General features: G+C 38.7%; 1 protein-coding gene across 2 annotated transcripts in view; it reads right to left on the reverse strand.

Annotated features, from left to right (window-relative positions):
- LOC122555293 (collagen alpha-1(VIII) chain-like) overlaps positions 1 to 27,215 on the reverse strand; it is a 138,799-nt gene that overhangs the window by 7,919 nt on the left and 103,665 nt on the right. For both annotated transcript variants that reach the window (XM_043701141.1, XM_043701142.1), the window contains one exon: positions 11,892 to 12,207. In XM_043701141.1, the coding sequence (XP_043557076.1) occupies positions 11,892 to 12,204 (313 nt within the window). In that variant the 5' untranslated portion in view covers positions 12,205 to 12,207. The remainder of the gene's footprint in view (positions 1 to 11,891; positions 12,208 to 27,215) is intronic.

Raw genomic sequence — 27,215 nt, forward strand, 5'->3', positions numbered from 1 at the left:
AAATTGGAGCATTAGGAATTCCCTTGAATTGTTTCCTGATATAAATACTGTAAGGTATGCCTTCAGAAATCTCCAATAACTTTGTAGATATTATTAGAGAATGAAAAAAGTTTGGGTATGCATGTAACCAGCTCAAGTGGGTATTCATGTTAATTAACATTAATTTAAATGAATATTCCAATGTATTCACTTCTAGGAAAATGAGAATTAAGTGAACTGATTCATTCTAGGTAAAAGTGTCCATTATTAAAATCTACAGAATAAAAGCTTTTTATTGGGCAAATTTGGCTATTTCTTGGTCAGGATGGTGCTGATCCATTTGCATCTCAATACACTTTGTTGTCTTTATGTTTTCTCGAAATCATTGCTTTATTCTGGTCCAATACTCTACTGTGCACAATGTTTAAAAATCTCAGTATTTTAATGGGCATGAATTCATTAACTTTATTAAAGCATAGACAGTCAGTGACCCCATGCAATACATCAAAATTAATGAGATTTCCTTTTCTTCTGATTTTAGAGCACAAGTTTAATTGCTCTTTTTAAAATCTTTGTGCTTTCCCCAGCTCAAAACCAGTTTGTGACTGTATTCAACTTGAATTAACCAATTGATATTTTAATAATCTTGGGAGGGATGAAAGAGGAGAGGAGATTTGATTGCCTGTATGACCTTTTCTATCTTATAAACACTATCCAGAGGTGCTGTAATGTGTTAAAATTAAATCCAGATGATATTCTCTTTGTCACATTTTCAGAATGATAGTGTGTACTTTCCATATTATCATTTGGGGAGGGCAAATGCAGCTTGAAGAAAATTACAAAATGAACACAGTGATACAATGTGATAAATAGAGTATTAAAGCATAGCGTTATAGAATCCTAGAGTCATAGAGATGTACAGCATGGAAACCGACCCTTCGGTCCAACCGTCCATGCTGACCAGATATCCCAACCCAATCTAGTCCCACCTGCCAGCACCCAGTCCATATCCCTCCAAACCCATCCAAATGCCTCTTAAATGTTACAATTGTACCAGCCTCCACCACTTTCTCTGGAGTTGCAATCTAATTCTTTAAACATATTTGACCACTGACATAATTGCAGTAACACCTTCTATAATTAGTCTTCTTCAAGTCTCAGTGTTATGCTTTCCTTTATGTCTCCATTGACTCCTCCCTACTTTATTTTACATGCATCTTGTATTTTCTTGAATAGCTTTCAAAATAACTAAGGGTGATTTGTTTTCATGGTTTTACTACCACTTTGAGGTCAAGGCCACGGATGTAGTTATGGAGAATCGTGAATGTTTATTCCTTTTAAATGGACATTTCCTTCTGCTAGTTACAAATTCTGCATGCTCCAGGAGGAAGCCTTTAAGATCTTTATTTAATACTTACTTTCCTGTTTGCATTTACTGGAGAGAGAATACGGAGGAATGGATACTGGACTCAGAAATGATCCATTTGGCAGTGAGAGTTGCATATGCTACAAAGCTGTAGATCTAACTAAGGATCATGTCCTAAACCGCAAGACTGAGTTAAAATTCTGAATCATGCATTCCCAGACATGCGATTATTTGTAACAGATAGTCTTCAGGTTATATTTTCTATTCCTGTTTGCCACTTAAATCATAGTTGTCTGGTTTGTGTAAAAACATGGTATGTTTTAGGAATAGACAAACAATTCATTTTTAATAAATCCCAAATCTGTCTCCTTATGGTTTCTCTGAATTCCTTCTTTCTCAAGAACCACATGAATTGTCTGTTGAGCATTTTTTTCCATGACTTTAGCAAGTGGCTTTTTCTGGTCATTTGTTCCATAAGAATGTAAGCAGTAGTGTAAATAAGTGTCAATTGATTTCCTTCTTAATTCTGATTTCATAGATTTTAAAGTTGTTCCCCCAATAGCTAAGACATTTGCTGTAATCCATTTCACAAACTTTCTTGCACAAACTTGGGAGGTTTTATTAGGGTCTCTCAAAGTCTTTACTTTTTCTGAAAAATGAATTTGTCTTTCTACAATTTATTTTTCGATAAACTATCCTAAATTGGAATAGTACTAAACTGAAATTAGTTACGAATGCTGGAAAATTAATGCAAGACGAGATAATGCTGGAAACGCAGAACAAGTGTCCAATTAATGCTTAATGAATATGTTCATTTATTTCAGTCTGTAGCTCTCCTTTGATTCAAAATGCTATAGACGAAGTCTGTCTCTAGGATGGAAACTCATGATCTAGCCTGGAAATCTGCATAGTTGAATGTAACAGTACTAACCACTGGTGGGTTGTAGTCTGACATGCTGTCTAGTGGAATTTTTGTATTGTACTTCATTTTTGAAAAAAGTACCAAGGAACAGAGGTACACCTTCCCAAACATTCTTCAGGACTAGCAGAACCTCTGTTCTGATGATAGATCAGAAATGTCAACTCGGTTTCTCTTTCCACAGATATCAACTGATCTGCTGATCTTTTTTCCAGCATATATTATGTTTTAATTTCAGTATTCCATTTTTGCCCACGAGCAAAGCCAGGGTTCTGAACTTCACAGTCAGTGGCAGTTAAACTTTCAGTGAACCCACCTGGTGTTAACTGAACAGCAATTAGACTTTTGAATAAAGGCAAAACATTGCGGACGCTGGAAATCTGAAACAAACACAGAATGTTGGAAAAACCCAGCAGGTCTGACACCATCTGCAAAGCGAGAAACTGAATTATTTTTTTGAATCTGGTATGGCTCTCCTTCAAAAGACCAGATTCAAAACATTAACTCTATTTCTCTCTCCACGGATGCTGTCAGATCTGCTGAATTTTTCAAGCATTCTCTATATTTGTTCGCAATTAAAGCTGGCAGCTCGAAGACAACACACATTTACTTTAGGAACTGAACAATAAATGCTTGATCTGGTACTTGTTGCATGAGAATGCCAGCTCACTTTTCTGAATGAGCTGCTGCTCATGATGTAGGTTACTGCCATCATCCTCTTTAAGTGTGGGAAACTACAGGACCTTTGTTTCGATCAGAGTGGTGTTGGAAAAGCACAGCAAGTCAGGCAGCATCCGAGGAGCAGGAAATGCTTAGCCTAGTATGTTAGAAGAAAACCACTTCCCAGTATAGCCAGAACGATCTCTGTTGCTAACAAGATACGGGTTATTGCACGTTAGCAACTAGTTACAGTTTTCATTGATATGATAGACATTGTTATTGAGACTTTGAGGAGGATAAATGTTGGGTGACATTGAGATCCTTAACTGTCCTGCCCCCATCATCATCTGGGACATCATTGTGGCTGATGCTTATGGCTTGCCTCAGTATTAACCTTTTCAATTGTATTCTCTGCCTCCAAAGCTTTACATTCACTGACATTGAGCAACGCCTCAAGCTGGTTGTATTACAATTAAATTAGTAGATCTAGCATATTTTGCTGTCTCTAACTTTTCTATTACATTTTGAAAAGCATTGAGAAACATATAGTCATTTTAAATAAGAAATTTTCAATTCATGTGGAAATTGCTTTAAGTAATAAAGGAACACCAATCACATTTAAAGAGAGAAAGAACTTCTAGATTCACAACCTTTGGCCTCTAAAGCAGCTTAACGCTAACAACACCGAATTTTTATTTCATGGCGAGTAAAGGTTTATATCTTTACAAAAGCTTCACTTAAACATTTATTAAATGGATTGTAAATTTGATGGTATAATCCTCCCCTCTGAAAACAGATCACTTTTCCCTGAGGAATGCTACAAGTGACCTGTTCAAAATTCCAAAAGACAACTGCGTTTAACCATATTATGTGAGACACTCAAACTTTTATGCAACATATTTCTGTGGAGAACTTGTTCTGCTTGTTGAGTCTGAACATATTCTTTCAACAACCACATAAAATGCCAAGAGTCCACATAATGTTAATTTATGAGCTGGTGCTAATGTTTTTATTGGCAATCTCACTGACAACTAAGGTGTTTTAAATAACAGACAAAAACAGTACACACACTCTTTGTCTCATTGCTTTCCAATTCATTTTCCACTCATTTGAGCACAGATTGCTTGATCCAGTGCCTGTGTTCTTCAATTGCAGTCTGGTTTGAGTTATGTGATTATGTATGTTTTGTCTACCATATTTTCCTGTGCCTCACACATCTGTACTATTTAATTTAATATAAAAACCTAATGGTGCTTTAATACATAGCAATGGATCTCAGCCAGGCATTTGCAGAGTAGGAAGTGCAGTCATCTGACTGAAGTTATACTTCTTTGGAGCCTCTCTCCATTTAAGTGATAGTCTGCCTTTGATTCTTCCTAACAAGTTGCATGATTTCACACTTTCCCATATTAAACTCTTCAACTCATCTATATAGCCTCTTGCAAATTCTTTGTCTTCAACAAAACATGCTGTCCCATATATTTTTGTTCATCAGAAAATTTGAAAACAAAACTCTCTCCCCTCCACGTTGTTACTATAGATAGTAAATAATTGAAGACCCAGAACTAATCCTTGAGGCATTCCACTAATTGCCTCGTTCTAACCTGAAAATGACCTAATAATCTTAACTCTTCCTCTTCTGTGTTAACCACTTCTCAATCCACGTTAATACATTGCCCCAATATATGAGTTTCTTCTTTGAAGTAACATTTTGTGGCACCTTATCGAATGATTTCTAAAATCTAAATTTATTACATCAACTGCTTCCCCTTTATGAACTCACTTGTTATATCCTCAAAGAACTCTGGCAAATTGGTCGAATGTGATTTCTCTTTTGCAAAACCATGCTGACTCTGCTTGATTGTGTTAGGTTCTCTAAAATGTCCTGCTCACAGGTGTACCACATTAGTGGTTTCCCAATTCACTGGAACCCTTATGGAATGTTTTCCCCCGACACGTCGGATGCTGAGGGGTAACCTTATAGAGGTTTATAAAATCATGGGGGCCATAGATAAGGTGAATGGCTAAGGTCTTTTCCCCATGGTAGGGTAGTCCAAAACTAGAGGGCATGGGTTTAAGGTGAGAGGGGAAAGATATAAAAGAGACCGGAGGGGCAACTTTTTCACACAGAGGGTGGTGTATATGTGGAACAAGCTGCCAGAGAAAGTAATAGAGGTGAGTACAATTATGACATTTAAAAGACATTTGGGCAGGTACACAGAGAGGATAGGTTTAGAGGGATATGGGCCAAACACAGGCAAATGAGACTAGTTCAATTTAGGAAATCTGGTCAGAACTGGATGAATTGGGCCGAAGGTCTGTTTCTGTGCTAAATGACTCTATCCAGTGACTGCTGGAACAGTTCAACCAATGCCTTCGCTATCTTTGCAGCTACTTCCTTTAAAACCTTTGGATATGGGCTATTAGATTGACTTGTCTCCCTTTAATCCCATTAGTTCGCCAAATACTTTGTTTCTCATTGTAGAGACTGATACAAGAACAGTCCTCTCATTAGCATCTTTCTTATCTGATATCTTTGGCATGTTTATAGTGTCCTCATGAAGGCTGACGCAAAATATTGGTTTGATTTCTATCATTTCTTGGTTACCTGTTATTAATTCCCCAGTTAGCATCCTCCAAGGGTCTGACATTCACTTTAGCTCCTCTCTGTTTATATAACTGTAGAAGCCTTTGCTGTGTGCTTCCACTTTACAATCTGTTGCACTTACAGTGCTATTTATCACCACACTAATGTCTTCCTTTATTAAAGAAGCAGTTCTTTGGAGGATCTTTATAGACTTGATGGATCGAATGACCTGATTCCACACTGTAAAGATTCTATAAATCCCAACAATGTGAAAAATTGCCCAGGAGTGTCCTATACACAAAAGTCAGGACAAATCCAACCCAGCCCATCAGTCTACTCTTGATCATAAGTGAAGTGATAGAAGGTATCACAACACTGTTATCAAGCAACAAGTTCTGAGCCAGTCTAAACTAGTGGCTATATATCTATTATACGGTAATAAGTGATCCCTGACCATTTTGTCAACTGTTTTTTATGTTGTTGTCAACATGCACTTTCATGATCATTCACTTGTACAGTTGATACTGGATTAAGTAGGTAGTATTTAGAATGATTGTTTAGTAAAATGTAGGGGCCACAAACTGGTCTGTTGCATGAGGTAAGACAAATAACTGTTCTGCTGCAAACATCTGTATGGTAACTTTTCAACTGGTCGCCTGGATGTACATGAATAATTATAGATCAATTGTCTGTTCTAGAAACTCACTGATTTTCATTTCAATTGTCAGAAAGTTGAAACATAACCCACTTAGTACAAAGCCGAAACACAAATCTGAAGGGGTAAAGATATGTTGAATAGAAGCTAAGCTGTATTTATACCATTTAAGATCTTAAGCGAGGCCATGAATAAGGCTATTAGAGCAAAACTTCTGTATGTCAGCGCAGAGGTTGTGTTACACTAAACACAGCTTCTGTTTGTCTTCATGAAAAACTCCTTGGCAAAACACTTTTGGAGAACATTCAAACAGCCATGCATCATTTTATCACAGTAGTATAGTGTGCAAGGGAAGAGACAATGTGTTCTGACCTGATTTATATGGTTACACTGTACTGCAAAGAAGGCTTCACAGATACACTTTTCATTAAGTGACTTTTTAAACTGGTTTTCTGGCACAAGGATGGGGAAAATAACAATTTTGCTTGCCTTCTTCCAATCTCCACAACAGAAAGAAAACGCTCCTGTGCACAATTTAACCATGAAGGACAATGCTTTAGCACCATTATCAAATTTCACTGTGTAATATCCAGAAGCCAGAGGAAGTATGTTGTACAACACTGCATATTCTTGTTTGAGGCTCATAGTTTAATACCAAACATCTTAGGGCAATTTTGTACCTTTGGCACTGGAACAATTGTCAGCTGTCTCTTTGAACATTTCTCTTTGAGCTTTGAACTGTCTCTTTAAGCTTTTCACTCCACTTCAATCAACTTTAGCTCAATGCATACTCACCCTACTCCCCGTGAAAATACACCTTTCTCAAACATACTGTGAATTTGTTTATATTGAGAATATTTCTGGTTGCAAAAATGGAAAAAAAGACTATTTTAATGAGTCACAATAATTATAACCACACACTTAGATGAAAGCAAGTACATTATTGACAATGAGAGTCCTCTGGTGGCTAATACTATGAAATATACCAAACACAAATGCAATTGGAACAGCAATTTAATTGACTTCTTTAGTTTTTCCAAAATAAAATGGACTAAAAATCAATATATATGGCTCTTTTCTGAGTATTCAGGAGTATTCAGAGTATTCAGGACTGTTGTACAGATCAGCATGCGTCAAGTCTATAAAAGAAAACAGAATTGCCGGGCTTAGTTTTGGAAAATTAAATGGGCCATGGCAGCAATGTGGCAATAATGAAAAATGCTGAAATAGCAAACATCAAATAATTACGTTCAATGTAAGAACAAGAAAAATGAATAAAGATTAAAGATAAGGATGATGGAATGCAAAAGAGCAAAACTCTGAGATAAAAGGGCCTTTTGGCCTGGATTAAATTTTTGGAAAAGTTAGCAGTTAAATGCTATGATTTGCAGTCAGATTACAATACATATATTGCCAGAAGGAAAAACGGATTGCATTAAATATTGGGTTCTAGAGACAAATGAAAACTTGAAAGACTTGAGAATAGCTAGTTCAGGTAAACTCCAAGCAGAACAGAAGGACCTTGTCCACAAATCTCTAAAGATGGTTGGACAGTTAGAAAAGTATAGACTTGGATTCCTATAGTATTCTTCCCCAACCACTAGGCACCTCAAATTTCTTTAAAGCCAATGAAATATTAGAGAGGTATAATCATATCCATAGGAAATATGGCAGTCAATTTCCATATAGCAAGCTCCTACAAATAGCCATATATCAATTATCAGATAATCTACTTCTGTGATATTGCCTAATGGATCAGTGTTGCATATACAGGGAATATTTTCTTCAAAAGTACCAAGGGATCTTTTGTATCTACTAAGCCAGTTGGCTAGATGTTGGTTTAATATGCAATCCAAAAAACAGCACCTGTAACAATATGACATTCCCTCAGTCCTACACCTGATTGTCAGTGTTTACTTTTTTCTGACCAAGGCCTTGAATGGGTCTTGAACCTTGTAACTTGGAGGCAAAGGAACTTCCAACTGACCTACAGCCAATGTGACTGGTAAAGTGGCTAAGAAGACAGACAGTATAATTTATTAAGCAAGACAAAGAATATCTGCACCAGGAGGATTTTCTAGAACTGTATAAAGCACCATCAACTCCCTCTCTAACAACATTGTGGGTCTACCTCCTATAAAGGGTTACAGTGATTCAAGAAGGTGACTCACCACCACTTTCTTCAGAGCAGTTCGGGATGGGCAATAAATGATGACCCAGCCAATGATGCCCACATCGCATAAATTAGTTTTGTTTTTAAAAAATGCTGCAGTTGGAGTGCTACATTCTGTTTTTGTAACTACAATATAGAAAAATTATGATTGCACTAGAGAAGGGATAAAATTTAATCACGAGTTTGCTGCCTGGTCTGAGGAAATTTAGTTATGATGAAAGATTGGATAGCATAGGCTTCTTTTCATTGACACAATAGAGATTGTTGGAAGACCTAACTGAAGTATATAAAATCATGAAGATTTGATATGGAAAGACAGCATGGTGGCTGTTACAGAGATCTAGCTCCAGGAAGGGCAAGATTGAGTTTTAAATGTTCCTGGATACAGGGTATAACAGAAAAGATAGGAAAAGAGGAAAAGGCAGAGGTGTAGTGATGTCAACAAGGATGGAATCTATTCGGAGCAAAGAAACAAAGAATGTGTATTTGCATTGTTCGGTGTTGTCAGTGGACTACCAACCTATGAGAAGAAAGTAGGCAAAAAATTCCGAGCAAGTTGTGAGAAGTGCAAAATGTAGTTATAGGATAGTTATAATGGGGGACTTTAATTCTCCAAACATTGACTGAGATACCAGGAGTGAAAAAGACAGTGTAAAATAAAAATTACTTTGGTGTTCCAAAGAAAAAAATTCAATTCCAACAACAAAAGAGGCACTATTAGATCCTGCTCTGGGGGATCCAAGATGGCGGAGTCCTGTTAGGATCGTGTTTGCTGGGCTCCTCGCTGCAACATCAACCCAATCACTTTACTGTGAGTGAAAATGCAGTTAAGGAGCTAGACCCTGCTCTTGGCAATGAGATGATAAAAAGTAGATAGAAAGAGTGTCGGTGAGATAATTTAGGGGACATAGATCACATACCATAAGCTTTAGGTTGACTATAGAAAAGAACAAATAGCAATCCAAAGAAAGTATAATAAACTGGGAGAAAGCCAACTTCAATGGGATAAGAATGCATATGGCCAGAATAAATTAGAGTCAAAGTTTGGCAGGAAAAACAATAGTTGAGCAATGGGCTACCTTCAAGAAGAGGTATCCCTGTCATGGTCAAAACCTGAACCCCCAGGATGATCAAGAAATAGAAGTTTAGATAGGAAAGAAAATGTGTGCTTATGAGTGGGTAAAGAATACAATTGGGAAGTGAGCTGAATATAGAAGATTCAGAGAAAATCAATTAAGAGAAGAAAAGGAGAAGAAGGAAAAGAGGCTGACAGCCAACATGAAAAGGAAAGCTAAATGCCTTCCATAGACATGAAAATATGTTTAAAGGTCATTTGAGGAGGAGTGGAACCCATTAGGGATCAAAAAGGCTACTTATGCATAGAACCAAAAGATGCAGGAACAGAAGTAAGCAAATCAGCCCAAGGAGTCCGTTCCACCATTCAATAAGATCATGATTGATCGGATAGTCCTCAGATCCCCAAACTTCTTGATTCCCTTACTAATTAAGATTCTGTCTATCTCAGCCTTGAGTATACTCAATGGACCAGCCTCAAAACGCTCTGTGATAAAGAATCCACAGATTCACAACCCTTAGGGAAGGAATTCCACCTCATCTCTGTCTTAAATGTGCAATCCTTATTCTGAGATTATGCCCTCTGGTCTGAGGCTTTCCATTTCTTCTATATTGCCTCTCATTCTTCTATATTCCAATGAGTGCAGGCCTAATCTACTCAACTTCCCTTTGTACCAAGGAAAATGAGAATGGAAATTGCCAAGACACTGGCTGTAAATTTTCAGCCTTCCTTGGACTTGGGGTGTGGCCAAAAGATTATAGCATTGTAAACGTCTGTATGGTTACGTTTAAAGTACCTAATGGGTTATTTAAGGTATGATTAAAATGATTACAAGATGATACATGCACTTTAATAGGAAGCAAATTTATTAGTTTAATCTATTTAATATATATTAGAAACACATGCAAACTAATGCGTGAATGTATTGGCTTAAAAGTGCATAATATACACAAGTATACACGAACAAGTGAGTCTCACACCATCTTCTCTCCATTAAGGGCTGTGTCTACAGTGGCACTAAGAGGTCTATCGGAGATTCCATGGCACTGGTCTTGCAAATCCCAGCCCGATGGTGTGAAGTCCAATGAGTGGGGCAAAGTCCCTGATATTTCTACTATTCTGAATCTTAGGTTATGTGCTGAATTCCCATTTTCTAATAACTTCTGTTCTTTTCCAGCCTCAAAAATAGGTGAAAAGTACATACAAACAGTTCCCACTTACCCTCAAGGTCAGGCAGACTCCCCCCAGTCAAAACAGACCATTTTTGTGTTAGGCCTATTTCTCATGTACTTTTCCACTTTACTTCAATTGCTCATTGCCATGTCCAATTAATCCGTAACAATTAAACCTTAATGGTCTGGTTTGAAGATATAATTTTTCAGCCCAACACTACAATATTATATCCTTATTCAAATAAAGGTAAAAAGACTAGCTGCAACAGGTCAGTCAGTTTAACTTAAGTAGAGGGGAAACTTCTAGAAAAAAAACAATGTGGTGCACAATTAATAGTCACATCGAAAATGCGAGTTAATTAATGAAAACTAGTATGGGTTTATTAAACAAAGTCAGAAACTGGAGAAGCTTAGCAGGTCTGGCAACATATAAGGCTTGTTATAGATCCCATTGTACAGAAACCCTATCAGTTCCACAATAATGGAGATAATAGCAACTTAAAAGTTATAGAGCCATAGTCATAGAGATCTGGAGCATAGAAAAAGGCCCTTTGAACAACTGTGTCCATCGTGGTCAAAAACAACCACCTATTCTAATCCCATTTTCCAGCACTTAACCCAGAAACTTGTATGCCTTAGCACATAAATACTTCTTAAATGTTTCAAGAGTTTTTGCTTCTCCCACACTTACTATCAGTTCTAGACTCCCACCCACCCTCTGAGTGAAACATGTTTCCTCATATCTCCCCTAAACCTTCTGCCCCTTATGCTACATTTAAGCCCTCAGTCATTGATCTCTTCATTAAGGGGAAAAATTTCTTCCTGTCTACTCTATCTATGCTCCTCATAATTTTATAAATCTCAATCATGCCCCCTATCAATCTCCTTTACTCGAAGGAAAAACAACCCATCTGTCCAATCTTTCTTCATCACTGAAAATCTCCAGCTCATGAAACATCGTGGTGAATTTCCTTCACACACTCGCCAACACTGTCAACACCCCTCTGACAATATAGATTCCAGAACAACATACAATACTCTAACTGTGGCCTAACCAAAGTTTTATACAGTTCCACTATAACTTCCTTGCACTTAAACTCTACGCCAGACTAATAAAGGCAATTATACCACGTGCCTTCTTAACCACTCTATCCACTTGTCCTGATATCTTAAGGGACTGTTTTTTTTCTACCAGCCTTAAAAACAATTCCAACTCCAGATCAGAGACTGAATGTGGGATCTTTCTGCCTTCTGTTGCACAAAATTAAATAATCTAAGAATTAACGTACAATTTTTAAGTCTTACCTTTTGCTTCCTTCTGAGGCATGACATCTTTTCCAAACACATGCATTTGAGGAACTTCTTTTCCATAGCGGTGCATATATGGTAAATCTTTTCTATGCATGGGCATGTGTGGCATCTCCTTGCCCATGTGCTGCATGCGAGGGCTCTCTTTCCTAAGGTGCATCATGTGTGGGACCTGTCCGTGCATTTGCATCTGTGGGATCTGCTGTGGAATTTGCTTCATTTGGTAGTAGGCACCTCCATAAACGCTTCCAGCCAGAAACAGATGGATAGCCATTGTCAATGCCTGCACAGGGATGAGAGGCACAGCCATTTTCTGAAAGAAATGCATAAAAATAATTTACAATATTTCAATTTCCCTTTGCTTTATCCCTGTGATTTTCTTTTGGATACAGGAAGTGAGATTGTGCAGTTTCTGATGGCTGCACTTATTATACTGCAGTATTTGAAAGGAGATCTTGTTTAAATGGTTGATACTGGATTCTTGTTTTTTCTGCCCTCCCATGACATGGAACACAATTATATCACATGAAAGCTGTCTTACTGACATAGCTAACCTTTATTCAAACAAACAAAAATGGAAATTGCTGAAGACATTCAGCAAGATTAGGTTCACTGGATTCAAATGTTAATTTTGATGTTAAGTCTCCACAGATACTGGTCAGACCTGCTGAGTTTCTTCAGCAATTTCAGTTTTTTTGTTTGTTTAAGATTGAAAACGTCCACAATTCTTTGTTTTATTTATTCAAACATCATTCATGAGTGAATATATTTTTTAAAAATCCATCCAGGATAGCAAAGTTCAAACAGCAGTCCTGGTTTAGATTGTAATGTTACTGGATACCCTGGATACTCTGGATGAGAACCCATTGGTACATGGCTAATGTCTGATTTATAACACAATTTATAACACAAGGATTCATTTCAATAGACCCTTTCAACATTAATTTGCTTTCCAGAATTTGAAGTTACCAAAACTTTTCTGTATTAATCGTTCTGTAGGTGGACAATGGAAGTGTTGTGAATTATAAATTTTGAGAGGACATATCCAGACTGGAAGAATGGGAAGACCAGCTGCCTATAAATTTAGGGTACGCAAGCAGGAGACTGGAAGAACACAGCAAGCCAGGCAGCATCAGGAGGTGGTGAAGTCAACATTTTAGTACAGAGAATAAATACATTTTAATGGAAGAAGAAGAGGCTATATGAAATCAAGCAGACAATTCCAAAATTAGAACAGGATCAGACAGATCTGGAGGGAAAATATAATTGAAGGTAGCAGAGTCAGTTAAGAAGGTGCTTACAATGACATATAGGATCCTGGTCTTTGTAAATTGAGGCGAACAAAATCAAGGACATTATTGTGAGCCTGGTTTAGCCTTAGCTTGGATATTAGCTTGGTGGGCAGCACGGTGGCACAGTGGTTAGCACTGCTGCCTCGCAGCGCCAGAGACCCGGGTTCAATTCCCGACTCAGGCGACTGACTGTGTGGAGTTTGCACGTTCTCCCCGTGTCTGCGTGGGTTTCCTCCGGGGGCTCCGGTTTCCTCCCACAGTCACAAAGATGTGCAGGTCAGGTGAATTGGCCATGCTAAATTGCCCGTAGTGTTAGGTAAAGGGGTAAGTGTGGGGGTATGGGTGGGTTACGCTTCGGCGGGTCGGTGTGGACTTGTTGGGCCGAAGGGCCTGTTTCCACACTGTAAGTAATCTAATCTAATCTAATTATGTCCAATTCTGGGTGCTTGCTTCAGAGTCAGTTAAGAAGGTGCTTACAATGACATATAGGATCCTGGTCTTTGTAAATTGAGGCGAACAAAATCAAGGACATTATTGTGAGCCTGGTTTAGCCTTAACTTGGATATTATGTCCAATTCTGGGTGCTTGCTTCAGAAAGGATGTTGTGGTGTTGTACAGGGTCCAGTAAACATTTATGAGAATGGCTTTAAGGATGAGAGATTTCAGTCACTCATTAGATTCAAAGACTCAGAGGCTATGGTTGATCTCCTTAAATGAGAGAGAGAGAGAGAGAGAGAGAGAGAGAGAGAGGGGAAATTGGATAGAAGTATTGAAAATCATGAAATTAGAGTGAAACTATAGCCTTTGGTGGTAAGGGTTAGATACAAGTTTAGGGTAACTGGTAAATGGACTAAAAGATACAGGATTTTTTTTAAACAGCGAATGAGTAGAATCTGCAATGTGCTGATTGAGTGGGTCTGAAAGGCAGTTAGATCCAAAGATGAAAATGTTCACTCTAGACCAGCTCTAAGATCATCACACTGCATTCAGATTAGCAGAGGTGGGAAACCAATTTCCCAAGCTCTACCCCTTCTGAGGAAAACTACAGAGTTGTCTGTCCCAACCAAGGGGCTGAGAATATGGTTTCTTTGATGCTTTAGCCAGAAGAGACTCTATGAAGGAGAAATAGGAGCAAGAAACAAAATGTTAATGATTAAAGATCCTGAGGAAGGGTCACTTGACCTGAAACATTAACTCTGATTTCTCTCCAGAGATGCTGCCAGATCTGCTGAGCTTTTCCAGCAATTTCTGTTTCTGTTGTTGTTAATGATCAAGGTTTATGGTTAAGTGGGATATAGTGAAAGAACTTGGGTGGGAATGTATAATAAAGAGTTAACAATAAGTTTGATCAAATTGTAGTTACTGAGCATGTGCCTAAGTTTGTCACAATGACATCAGAAGATGATGCAGCCTGGACCTCCCTATGTAGGGTCCGAGCCAGGCTCTCTCCCTTTTGCTTCAGTGTATTGTGCTACATTTAGTAAAACCTATTATTGTTCACTCACCAGAATGCAGACCTGATCTTAGTATAATAGTCAGAGTGCAGTGACTGTACCATGTTGTAAACTTTTTCGATATGTTCTTGAGTCAGTTCTTAAAAAGCCACCTGCTGGGATATGCCTGCACCACAGGTGTCTCGGCCTGAGCTCCAAGAATAACCAAAATGTCTCATCGAAAAGTCTGCTCAACATAAATCAAGGATTTCCAGACAGCCTGTCAGCTAGTAATGTTTTGCAATTTAGGCTGAAGTTAAATCAATGTATCTTTTCGTTAACAGTTCCCCACAGTTAAAAGCTGAATAATGTTGGGCATGTCTGGAACAGGTGATGCATTGCCAGGAATGATGGTGTGACGGTGAAACATCTGTTTGATTTTCAAACTGTGAATGAATTAGTGACCTAAAGGAGCTAATTGTTGAATTTCCATTAAAGATTAGTCAGTCTTACAAAATAGTGAACATAAATTAAAAGTAACTTACATCTGTTAACAATTATTCTGCTTGGCTTCAAGAATTTTAGGGACAAGTTTCTCAAGCAACTGGCTAACTCTCAAAATCTATCATATAACACCTGTGGAAGGGATTTACCAGTAAATTATTTTAAAAGTAGATTTAAAAGGGATTGGGTGATGCACAGGTCTTGAAGTTTCTGCTTCCAGCTCTAATACTTCAGCTTTAATAGCACATCATCCAGTCTGTTATGTCCATGCAGTACTGTGGCAGTATTGCACTATCAGAATTGTTGCACTTTGGATGAAATGTTTAATCTGGACCCATCTCAGGTGGACGAAAACAAAATCGCAGCATTACACAAAGTAGTACAGGTTTAGTTCAAACAAATTACTACCACAGAAACATGAGGCACATTCATTTGCAAAGTCTCTATTGTGGTGCAGGGAGTAATGAGGAACAGTGTCATCTCTGGCAAGGTGTGACTCAGTCATGTTAAGCATTAAATGTAATGTCAATTCACTGGACCTAGGTTAACTGTAAAAGGAACTCTTCAAAGTTACCTTGTTTATAACTGCAATCTGAAGATTATTCCCAAAGCCTAATAATAACGGAGAATGTTTCCACTTTTATTTATTTTACTATCTTTTTCAGGCAGTAGGTAGAAAGGAAGTCAAAATAGGTTTTGACCAATTCAATGCTAAAATGCTATTGAATTTGCTTAAACTAGGATAAATTGAAATTCAAAGCAGAGGGTATCAAACCCACTCACCTACTTTATGAACAATTTATACAATTTATAAAACAACTGGTTTATAATCATACAAGTATTTGCATGTAGCACTACCTTGGACTCATCAAGATAATGTGCAAGAAATTCAAAAATGAAGAGAAAACATGGAAAAAACTGTATGAGAGTAGAGTGCTAATTATTTGCCAAATGGACTTGGGATGATAATGGTTTTGCCAGGGGTAATGATGACTAACAGTTAACAGCCAATCTTTGTTCAAATTCTAAATTCCTATGCAACGAATTATGCTGCAACTAAAATAGCAATGTCAGTTGGGTAAACAAGGTGTGCGGCATTAGTGGGTACTGGAAGCTATTTATTTTATTAAGCAGGCCCCTTTCTTTGCAAACACTGAACCGGTTTCAACTCAACAAAATAGTTGACAGCTGTTCCCCTATTCGTTTCTCAAGGCAATGCCTTGACCAGAGTCTGCCTGCATGATTTAAAATTTAAACAGAGCTAAGCAGTTAACAGTCAGTCAACATTAACTAATGCATTTGTTATAGCAATACCTCAAGTAATCTGAGTCTACTCGCTAATCAATCAACTCTATCCTCTCTTACAGTCTAAAGATTATTTCCTTTATACTTGGTATTGTTTGGAAATTGTCCTGAAATGTGCAAGATGAAAAGTTTTGACAAAACATGATTTTATTTTAAGCAATGATAAAATTTAAATACTTGAATAAAAGTAATGATACTGTGGATGGTAGAAATTGGAAACAAGCACAGATAATGCTGGAGAAACCCAGCAGGTCTGGCAGCATCTGTAGAGAGAGGAACAGACGTAATGTTTCAAGACCAATATAAATGGTTTTCTCCACAGGTGCTGTGAGACTTGCTGAGTTTCTCCAGCAGTCTGTGGGTTTGTTTCAAATTCAAAGACCATCATTTGTCTCAGGTGGAGATTTTCTCTTGCTTTTTGTAGCTGGAGACATGCCTCCCAAACTGCATGTCAATGTGAAGAAAGGAAAGTTCTGCACAACAAACTACTTTCCATCTGATTTAAAATTTCCTTTTGTGGCTCTGTGGGTATTTTTGTTAGGTAATGCTCATGAAGAGCCTTGGCATTTTTCATTATATTAAAGACAGTAAGCTTTTGTTCTTATCTTATACTCTCATTTTGCTAGCACTTGTTTTTGATTGTCGTGCCCAGCCAGTTTGTAGCACTGCATGGTCTCTTTAAGATTAATACTTAGGAAAGCATATGCATATCTCAAAAGGAACTTTCTTGTGCACAACCTGATTGGAAATGTACCACACAGGGAACAGCTTTTGTGTGGGAAATAACTGTGAATTCCTGAAAAGAGAAGACTCCACATGCAGGACAGGACCACAAAGTGCAGCTGAATCAAACACAGGAAGGCAGCCAGGATCTCAAACGACTTTCAAGCTGGAAAAGTAGACAGATGCAAAGGCAGAGAAAATATATCAGGAGATTTGGATTCGAGTGCTACAGTGCAGGAGATCTACAAAGGAAAAGAAACCTTAGCAGATTCAAAGATCAGACACCAACAGGCAATACCCTACACAGGAAAAGCGTAGAATGGAAATAATTCGCAAATTGGAAGGAACAACCCAAGTACTCACTCAGGTCATTCAGGCACAATAGTCCATAAGGTTGGCAACTCCAATGGAGACCTTGCCATTACCTTAACCATTCAATAATATAAATGGCTGACAATGAGGCCAGAAGTGAGACCATTGGAAGCACAGATTTCAATGCTATAGAGCAGCTTCAGGCTTACATACAAAAGAACAGTGCCATCATCAATGTTGTGGGTCTAATAGTCAATTATATTCTGGTAAGACAAAGTATAGGAGAACAAACTACAGATTGATTAGTATTAGTACATCATTTAGCCTGAAAAGAAAGTTCATGCTAGAATGAGTAAGTGAGATTTAAGTACCAATTTCAGCATTTGGGAGAATCAGTAGGAGTTTTTTTAATGGAATTTAATCATCTATCAGCATGTTGTAAGTATGGTGATTTATGGGATGAACTATTTAGCAACCATACAGTAGTTAAAGTGTGGGAAAAGAGGTTATCACACTTCTTATCTAAGGTGGAATTAATGCTGAAACAGGTAATTCAACTCAATGCAGACACAATTCAACACCCAAAATCCATTGACATTGCAAGGGATTCTTCTGACATGATCGGACGGTAAATACCAAGATGGCACGTGACCTTCACAAAGCCCACAAAAATGTGAAAACAATGTGAATTGACATCATAGACCATTTTACGTTGTACAAGATCCAGCTCCAGCTAATGTCCAGCAGGGGATCAGAGTGCTGCAAGCGTGACTGGCTTACACTCCAAGACAAAGCATACCTTACATACTCAAAATTATAATGGGGCTTAAAACATCTAACTCCAAGGAAAGATTGCTACCAATAGGGCCAACATGCCATTTTAACATACTATTTTTGCCAAGTTCAGAGAATTCTCTCCTACTGCTAAGTATTTATTTTCTTCTGTTTCCAGGCATAAGGGGCTGTATGACCTCCATTAGCAATAGTTCTTATGTTGCTTTATAAAAGATGAATAGTGCTGATGTGCGGTCTGATAATTCTTCTTTCAATACTTTCTGTTATGTTCACATTGGGGAAGCATAACTATGCGTTCAACAACACTGAGGAATTGAATCTGCATGTATATTTCCAACTATTATCGAACTGCACTTGGTTCCATTGGCAGCTAGCCATCTCAGACTTATAACTATGCAACTATATGTACTGTCCTGGCCAGCAATGCCAGTTTCCCATGAATGAATTGACAAAAAAGCAAAATGCTTTGATAATACTACAAACATTCAAAATGAACATACAAGGAAAAAAAAACTAGCAGCTCCATCAAGTTGAGCATAATAGCACAAGACAAAGTTAATTGGAAAAAAAATACAATTTTTAACCACAAGCATTGCAATAAAAGGAGGAATTAGTTTTCCTTAGCTCATTGCAAACAATGTCACAGGTATTCTACATTGTATTGATATGCTGAATGAAAAATATCAGATGCAAACCTCAAATTTTCAAATGGACAAAGTGAGCTCACCCAAAGCATTGCCCTTTCTTATGTGAAAGTATAAACATCATTATAAATATCTATTCCAAGTTCCTCAAGAAATCCAAAAAAATCTTTTCCTCAAAGAGAACTGAAACAGTAACCAAGCTGGTGACTTTAAAATTGTGCCGTGCACTCATAAAAATCAATATTAATTTCCCCACTTATTATGAAGTATGAAACAATCAGAAACAGTTACAGGATTTCACCAGCTGTCAAGATAAATGATTTTTGTCCCATAAGTGTACCGTCTTCCAACATCAATGCAATCATCGTTACTTGTTTGAAAATAAATCCAGTATAAATATTTCTGCCACAAATTCCACACTAAAGTAGTAATGCCAGTGCTGTCTGCTTCTGAGCAAGCACATTATGCTACTTCCTCTGTGGACAGCTGGGTATGCGCAAAGTGTTGGTTTAATATGTTTTACTGTGGTTGTAGCCTTGCCATTTTAACACCGGATTATTTGACCTTCGGCCAAACCAAATGAGTGGCTAGGAGAGACCCATATGATTTCTTTGTTTTCACAGGCTGTCCCTGTGATGGTTTAAGTGTTTGTTCTCCTGTGGCGTCTGAGAGTTTGTGCTCAAACAGTTCCTTGAAAGGAATCTGGGCTATATACCAGCACTAAATTTGCCCAGTGCTACATTTCTTTTCCATGTGAGCTGCAAAAAACATTGAAAAGACCTGCATTTCTTAAGGTTATGAAGTTCATCTAAGCAATTTATTCACTGGCGCAAATATGTGGCACAGGATTTTTTTTAAAGAAATGATCAATGAGCTCAGGGAGGGACTGGACAGCATTCAAATAGGAGTTACCCAGGTCACTCTGGTATGGTTATTGGAAGAAGAGGAGTAACTGGATATGGAAACTCAGTGAGCTTTATTCAGGGTCGTGAAGAGATTGAAATGGAAGCTTGAAAGCATCCTTACCCTGCCTGTAGTCTCTATCAATTGCCTAGAAGCAGCATTACAAGGTGTGTGGAAGCTAAACGATACTTAGAAGGATGCATCCTCTGTTTAACAACAACAACTTGTACAATTAAACACCGAAGGGCCTTTTTCCACACTGTAAGTAATCTAATAAATAAGCAAAAACATTCAAGGCATTTTGTAAGAGTATTGTAAAAGACTGTTTCACGCTAAGAGTAAACGACGGAGCCACATAAGGAGATATTAGATTGGATAATGAAAAGCTTTGTCAAAGAAGTAGGTTTTTAGGGAGTTTCTTAAAGGATAAAAGCAAGGTAGAGAGGCAGAGAAGAATGGAGAGATATTCCAGGACTTGGGTCTCAGCAAGTGAAGACACAGCCAATGGGGAAGCAATTAAAACAGGGGATACATAAACTGTATTACAGACTACACAATTACAGACACATAGCTATCTTTCAAGGTTTTTGGGTTGGAGGTGATTACCGAAATGAGAATTTTTGAAATTTTGAGAGTGGACAAAAAATGTAGGTCAGTGAGCCTAGAGATGTTGGAGGACAGCAACTTAGTGTGGAGTCAAGTCACAGGAAGCAAAGTCTTAGATGACTTCAACTTAACAGAGTGTAGAATGCAGACAAGCCAGGAGTATATTGTTATAAAGCCTAACAGGTGAAAATAGGTGGTCTTTCTGATGGTATAAAGTTGAAGTCAAATTCGTAGATCTGTCAGTAGACAAACAGGAGGCTGGAAGAACAGAGCAAGCCAGGCAGCATCGGGAGGTTGAGAAGCCAACATTTCCTGCAGAAGGGTTAACACCAAAAACGTTGACTTCTCCACCTCCTGATGAGGCCTGGCTTGCTGTTTTCTTCCAGCCTCTTGTTTGTTTACTTTGGATTCCAGCATCTGCAGTTTTTTTTGTCTTATATATTTGTCAAATATAAAATATATTTATAAAATATCAAATATAAAGTATAAAAAAGTGGCCTTACACTGCCAATTATCTGGGGCGGCACGGTGGCTCTGTGGTTAGCACTGCTGCTCCATAGAACCAGGGTCCCAGGTTCAATTCCAGCCTCAGGCAACTGTCTGTGTGGAGTTTGCACATTCTCCCCATGTCTGCGTGGGTTTCCTCCGGGTGCTCCGGTTTCCTCCCACAGTCCAAAGATGTGCAGGTCAGATGAGTTGGCCATGCTAAATTGCCCATAGTGTTAGATGCATTAGTTGGAGGGAAATGGTTCTGGGTGGGTTACTCTTCGGAGGGTCAGTGTGGACTGGTTGGGCCGAAAGGCCTGTTTCCACACTGTAGAGAATCTAATCTAAAAAACTGTTCTAGCACATTACAAACTATAACTTTCAGCTGGCAATGGCAGTCCATGTGGCAGTAAAAGAAGCTGCAGTCCTCAATTCTTTTTCATTATGGACTCTCCAGGCTGCTTCAAGAGAAATCAGTCCATAGTTAAGGTCAGCAGCCCATAATCAGTCTCTTCGCCACCCAATTTTATAACCACTTTCACCCAGAATGGAAGAGCTGTAAATTATTTTTATTTTGCAGTGGGTTTCTCCCATGTTCAGGTTATGATTGATTGAACTAGAAGTGGAAATATAGAAGTATACAGATGGGAAGTAGAACTTCCAGATGCCCTCAACATTGATTGTGGACTACACTCAGTATCTTGGCATTAGTTCAGTATTGGTAAGGAAAGCTGCTGTAACTCTCTCAACTGATAAATTTATCTATATTGGACTCGATATGAAAGAATCACTGAGGGTAGCAAGAACAACCTGCGGAGAGGATGTGAATGGACACCATCTGGTGCAGCTATATGGACCCAACTTAGCTCTTTGTTATATGAAACTACTCTTGCCTTCCAGGTTTACATTAACGGATCTCTATCAATCCATTTACTCTGTAATAAAGAATCATGTGTACACACTGTGGGTGAAATTACTACATCAAAAACCCTTTCTGTTTTAAGCAGTGTAACTTCTAAATGACTATCACAACTACCATGAAATTACAATCATTGTCGGGGCTAAGTTTGTTCTCTTTTTTAAAATGGAAGATGACTTTGGCAAAATACATTAAGCAATTTACAGTTCTCTAACAATTAAAACTAAAATTGTTGTGGATTATCTATCGATACATAAATGCATTGTATGGCAATTAGATAAATGCTTACAGAAAAAGGAATACCACTATTACTGTTAGTGTTAGATGGAAATCCATGGGAAGATGCATCTGTATAAGTTTAAATAATAACATAGACCAATGTGCTGAATCGTCAGTTGGTGCTACATGTTCATTGCGATACATTATACCTTGTAATTTGTGGTATTTCAGAGTACAAGCAGCTAATTTCCATTCATCAGTATGAACCACATACTAGCAATTTACAGAGAAGTTATAAAATTGATTACAGTCTTATGAATATCTAGAATCAACATAATAGCGCTCCACCAGAATGCAAAAATGATAAGATTCTGATATCATAGGTCACAGTGCGGAATCTTATAGGAGCCTGAACAACTCTGGCTATGGTAAGAAATGTGGCAGAATCCACATCAGAAGACCAGAGAAACACTGGGTACAAGGTGCTGCTAAATTCCAAGCATCAAGAGAAGCTTGTCCTTTAGGTAGCGGTAGATTGCCTGTTATATGGGATCATTGCTTGTTAAATGAACTTGTTAACTGCAGATCTCACTTCTTTAAAAGCAGCTTTCTATTTTACCATCTGCGATGAGCAAACTAGATGTCAACAAATCATGACTTGGAAGTTGGAATGGGTAGCTGGCAACTGCAGCTCACTGCTGACTGTGAAGAGCCTCCATGTTGGTCATCGCACAACATCTCAGGGCATGCTCCATGGGCACCATCCACAGGTACTCCATGTCCATGGGGTTCCAAGAAGTCTTATGACACATCTCCGATCCACTTACAGGAAGCTCCTGCACTTCAATACTGCACCTCAGGTTACAATGACAAATATCATTGTAAGGTGCAGAAAGGTTACTGTGTCCTCAGGGACATACACGCTGAACTAAACAGGACTAATCTGTTCATCTTCTCTCTTAGCACCCATATACTTTTAATCTACCTGGATACTCACAACATTCCTGCCTTGCCTTGCCCTTGTGTGCCTTGCCCCTCAGCCAGACAAACCAGGATCACAGAACTTCTGTATTGCCTTGCAGCTTAGCAAAAGCACAAAGCCAGGAAGCTTGTCATGGTTGTCAGTATTCATCAGTGAAGTCAAAGAGTTATCTTTCACTCAGGAGGTCTCAGCACAGTGAGTCTCTAATATCAATCCAGGAGTTTGGACATGGTCAGCTGCTCAAGACGGTCAGAGACAGGGTCTTCTCATGAGGGGTGAGAAGCCAAATGTTGGCAGTCCACCACCTGTCAATCCTTTATGCTCTATTGTGGGCTATATTCTTTCTGGAAGGAGAGAGAGGCATATGTTAAAGGAGAAGAAAATGGGTGGCACAGTTGTAACTTTTGGGACAGATGGGGGAAGGGTGTCCCAAGCGAGTGAGTAGGCAGCACAGAAGACAAGCAAAGTAAATGACTTTGAGGGCTGGAGTGAGTGGGAATGAGTGAGGGAAGATGTGTGGCCAACAGTGAGAACAATAGAGCATGTGCCTTAGTGGGAGAAGGGTATGGTAGCAGAGACAGAATGAGTGTGAGGTATTGAAAAGAAGATGGGGCACTTACCCTGTAAGAATGGAGAAGGACATTGGACTTCATCCCACAGTGCTGTACATTCTCTCAATGGCTGAAGCTGCACTGACCCAGTTCACTGCTGTGGCCTCCTCTGTTGGTCCTAGAGAGGAGGGCACATTCCTCCGCACCACCTGACCATCAGCACTTTCAAATCCCCAGGACAAACATCAGGAATCATGTAGGGCAGCTCTAGACCAATAGTGCTTCTCAGGTTGCACAAAATCCTGGTATAAATGCCAGATATGCTATTCATTCTGGAATACCCTGGCAGCAGTGAATTGTTCTGGGGTATAGCAAGTGATAGAATGAAACTAGGATAAAAGGAGACCATAGGGGTGGAGTAGGTAGTTAACGGGGTGAGTTTCACAAGATGCGGTGGAACAAGCAGAAGGGCTCATGGAGTGAACGCTCCCAGGAAACTTGATGAAACTGGCAGGCGAGAAAGCAAGATTCAGCCCATAATGTTTCCTGTCTACTTCTTTCCCAGAAAATTGTTTTATGCACAATGATATGAATTTTTTTTTGTTTCTTTTGGTTTAATTGAGAATTTAGGGAAGAGGAATTACCTGAAAGCTATGTAAAACCAATCTGTTACATTTAGAAGCCTGGACAATAGCACTGGAACTGTACAATTCCAGCTCTGAAATTCTATCAAGAGATTCCAGTATTAGCTTCTTAATACTTCTATTTGGAATTCTTTTCATCACTGTTTCAATGATGATGTTTTAAATTAAAAAGGTATTTTAGCTATGATCACAAAATAACTTTCAGATGAATCTATTAATTTCTTTTTAATCAGATTTATCTCTCTAAATGAATATAGATACACACACACACTATGTACATGTACCTACATATATAGACAGTGAGACTAAAGTTGCTACTCTTTAAATTCCCATTTTTATTAATTTTAAGTAATAAAAGACAGGGTACCTTAAACGGTTTATTTTCTTAAGTATATTTAGTAAGTGTGACTCATTCGATCATTAGCATGAAGCCCTAATATACAGATTATTAAAAATAGCATAGAAATAAAACAAAGTTTAAGGATGATGTACAACAAGGTGACTTAAAAGCTGTAAACAATGTTATCCTAAAACCTGAAGATTATTAGCACTGTTATTATGGATTGAGATTAGAACATGTTGCCTAAAGGTACAGTTATACTTGTATCACTTTTGAGTTAACAGTAAGATACATTTATATTATCATTTTTGAGTTAACAGTAACATTGTTCAGATGGTCACAGACACAAAGGTGACAGTGTAAGTCAGTAACCAGTGTCCAAACTGACTCCCACAAAGCATGAATGCTAAGACAGGTGTTTACCAGAAGGCAGTCTTGCTGAGTGAAAGCACACTCCATCTCTGCGCAAACATGCATATTAAACATGTCTGGCTGATCGTTTGAATGTTGGTATTGTTAACAGGAAGATGATGCATATCTCTGCTCTTTTCTAAAAGCAGAGGTTTTTATGTATGTCCAGGTTTTACCCTGCTACATTTCTGTGGCAAATCTCAGCACAAGGTACAAAGATCAGAAAAGTCCACTGTGGAAACAAGACGACAATTTTGGAGTTCCTCGGAGTTTCCTCCAAGTTTTGTATTATCTGCAAACTTTAAAGTTGTCCATGTACACCAGAATCTGGATTATTAATGTGTCAGGAAAGGCCAGGACCCCAAACCCAAATCTTTCACCAGACCCAAAATAATACCTATTAAACATCTCCATATTTTGAGATCAGAGCTGAAAAATATGTTGCTGGAAAAGCGCAGCAGGTCAGGCAGCATCCAAGGAACAGGAGAATCGACGTTTTGGGCATAAGCCCTTCTTCGAATCTCCTGATCCTTGGATGCTGCCTGACCTGCTGCGCTTTTCCAGCAACACATTTTCAGCTCTGATCTCCAGCATCTGCAGACCTCACTTTCTCCTTTTGAGATCAATCAACTAATTCTGTGTCCATATTGCTGCTTTCTTTTTTATTCACAAATCTGTTGTGGGGCACTGTAGCAATTACCTTTTTGAAGTTCATGTACAGCACATCAACAGCATTGCCCTGATCAACCCTCTCCATTACCTCATCACAAAACTGTAGCAGGTTAGTTAAACATGGCTTTCTCTTAAGAAATTAATGCTGGCTCTCCTTGATTAAGCCACATTTTCCATGTGACTAGTGATTCTATCCTGAATAATTGTTTCTAGAAGTTATTCCACTGCTGCAAATTGTCTGGACTCTAACAGCAGTCAAGATGGTGGCAGTGGAGTAGCAATGTTCATGTCCAGTTCCTGAGCCCAACTCATCTGTTTCCATCTGCCTTTCTTTTTTCTTTTCTCCTCTCTCTTTCTTCTATTTTTGCTCTATTTTTCTTTCCTTTGTCAGTGGGTGCAGTCCCCTTCCTAGAGTGTTGGCAGCAGCGGTAGGGATCCTGCAGATTATCAGTAGCAGTGGGAGCAGTTCCTTCCTGGGGGTTGGCAGTGACGGGTTTCTTTACTGAAATAGTGATGTCAGGACAGGCAATGTAAGTCGGAATGAGGCTGTTCTTCAGCGTGGTAGGCCCAGCATAGAGTTTGAGCCCAGTTCAGAACCTGGCAGCTACAATAGCGGCTGCATTTCCAAGATCGGCCCAGCCTGGACTCATGGTGATGACGATATCGATGGAGGCTAGTTGGCATTGAGGAATGGCGACACGGTTCCAGCGGTGGCGGCACAATTCCAGGACATGGCTGGGTCTGGATATCCGACGGTGGAAGTGCTGGTGTCCTGGGTGTGGTAATGTGTGGGGACTTGAGGCACCTGGGTGTTCGTAGACTGAGGGATGGACTTTGTGACTTTGTTTTTCTGGCAGTGAGATTCATAGCGGAGGCAGGGGAGTAATCTGGATGTTTCCTTTTGTTTTTGCTGTTTCTTTCAGTTTTGTTTCTATTTTTAATCCTGTCTTTTGTTTAATAAGATAGCACCAGAGAATGGCGACTTTGTATACCTTTTACTGTACTCCTCTATTCCTGTACTTGATTACACATGACAATAAAAACAACATCTAAATCGTTTTTGAAGGTCATAAAGTTTGTAATTCTTCAATCTTCTGGCACCACCCTTAAGACTGAGTGAATGATAATGGCCAGTGTTTCTGCAATTTCCACTCTCCCTTCTTTCAATTCCCTTGGATGCATCTCCTGCACTCCTGGTCCCTTCTCAGCCTTGAGGACGGATAGCTTATCCACAATCATGTGAATGAGAATGACCAGATGGTAATGTGTGCATGACATTCACGACCAACATAGAACTTTATGAACTTGATCAATCATACTGTAAACCAGAGAAAAGCCAAAACATTCTTGATTGAACTGGCCCTCTCTGCCATTCCCAAACAAATGTAGAGTGAAGTGGAATATATTTCAGTATAATATTTATAATACTACAAGAATGGAAAGACACTGACTGGCTCAAGGGTACAATAGAGAAATGGACCTGAGGGGGTGTCTCTGCAGGTTCTGAAAGAATAAAATAGAGGAAGACAAAATTTCTCCCAGAATTACACTGAAGTTGATAGAAACGGCAGAGGATGAAT

This window comes from Chiloscyllium plagiosum, chromosome 12 (genome assembly GCF_004010195.1).
Source record: "Chiloscyllium plagiosum isolate BGI_BamShark_2017 chromosome 12, ASM401019v2, whole genome shotgun sequence".
Taxonomy (NCBI): domain Eukaryota; kingdom Metazoa; phylum Chordata; class Chondrichthyes; order Orectolobiformes; family Hemiscylliidae; genus Chiloscyllium; species Chiloscyllium plagiosum.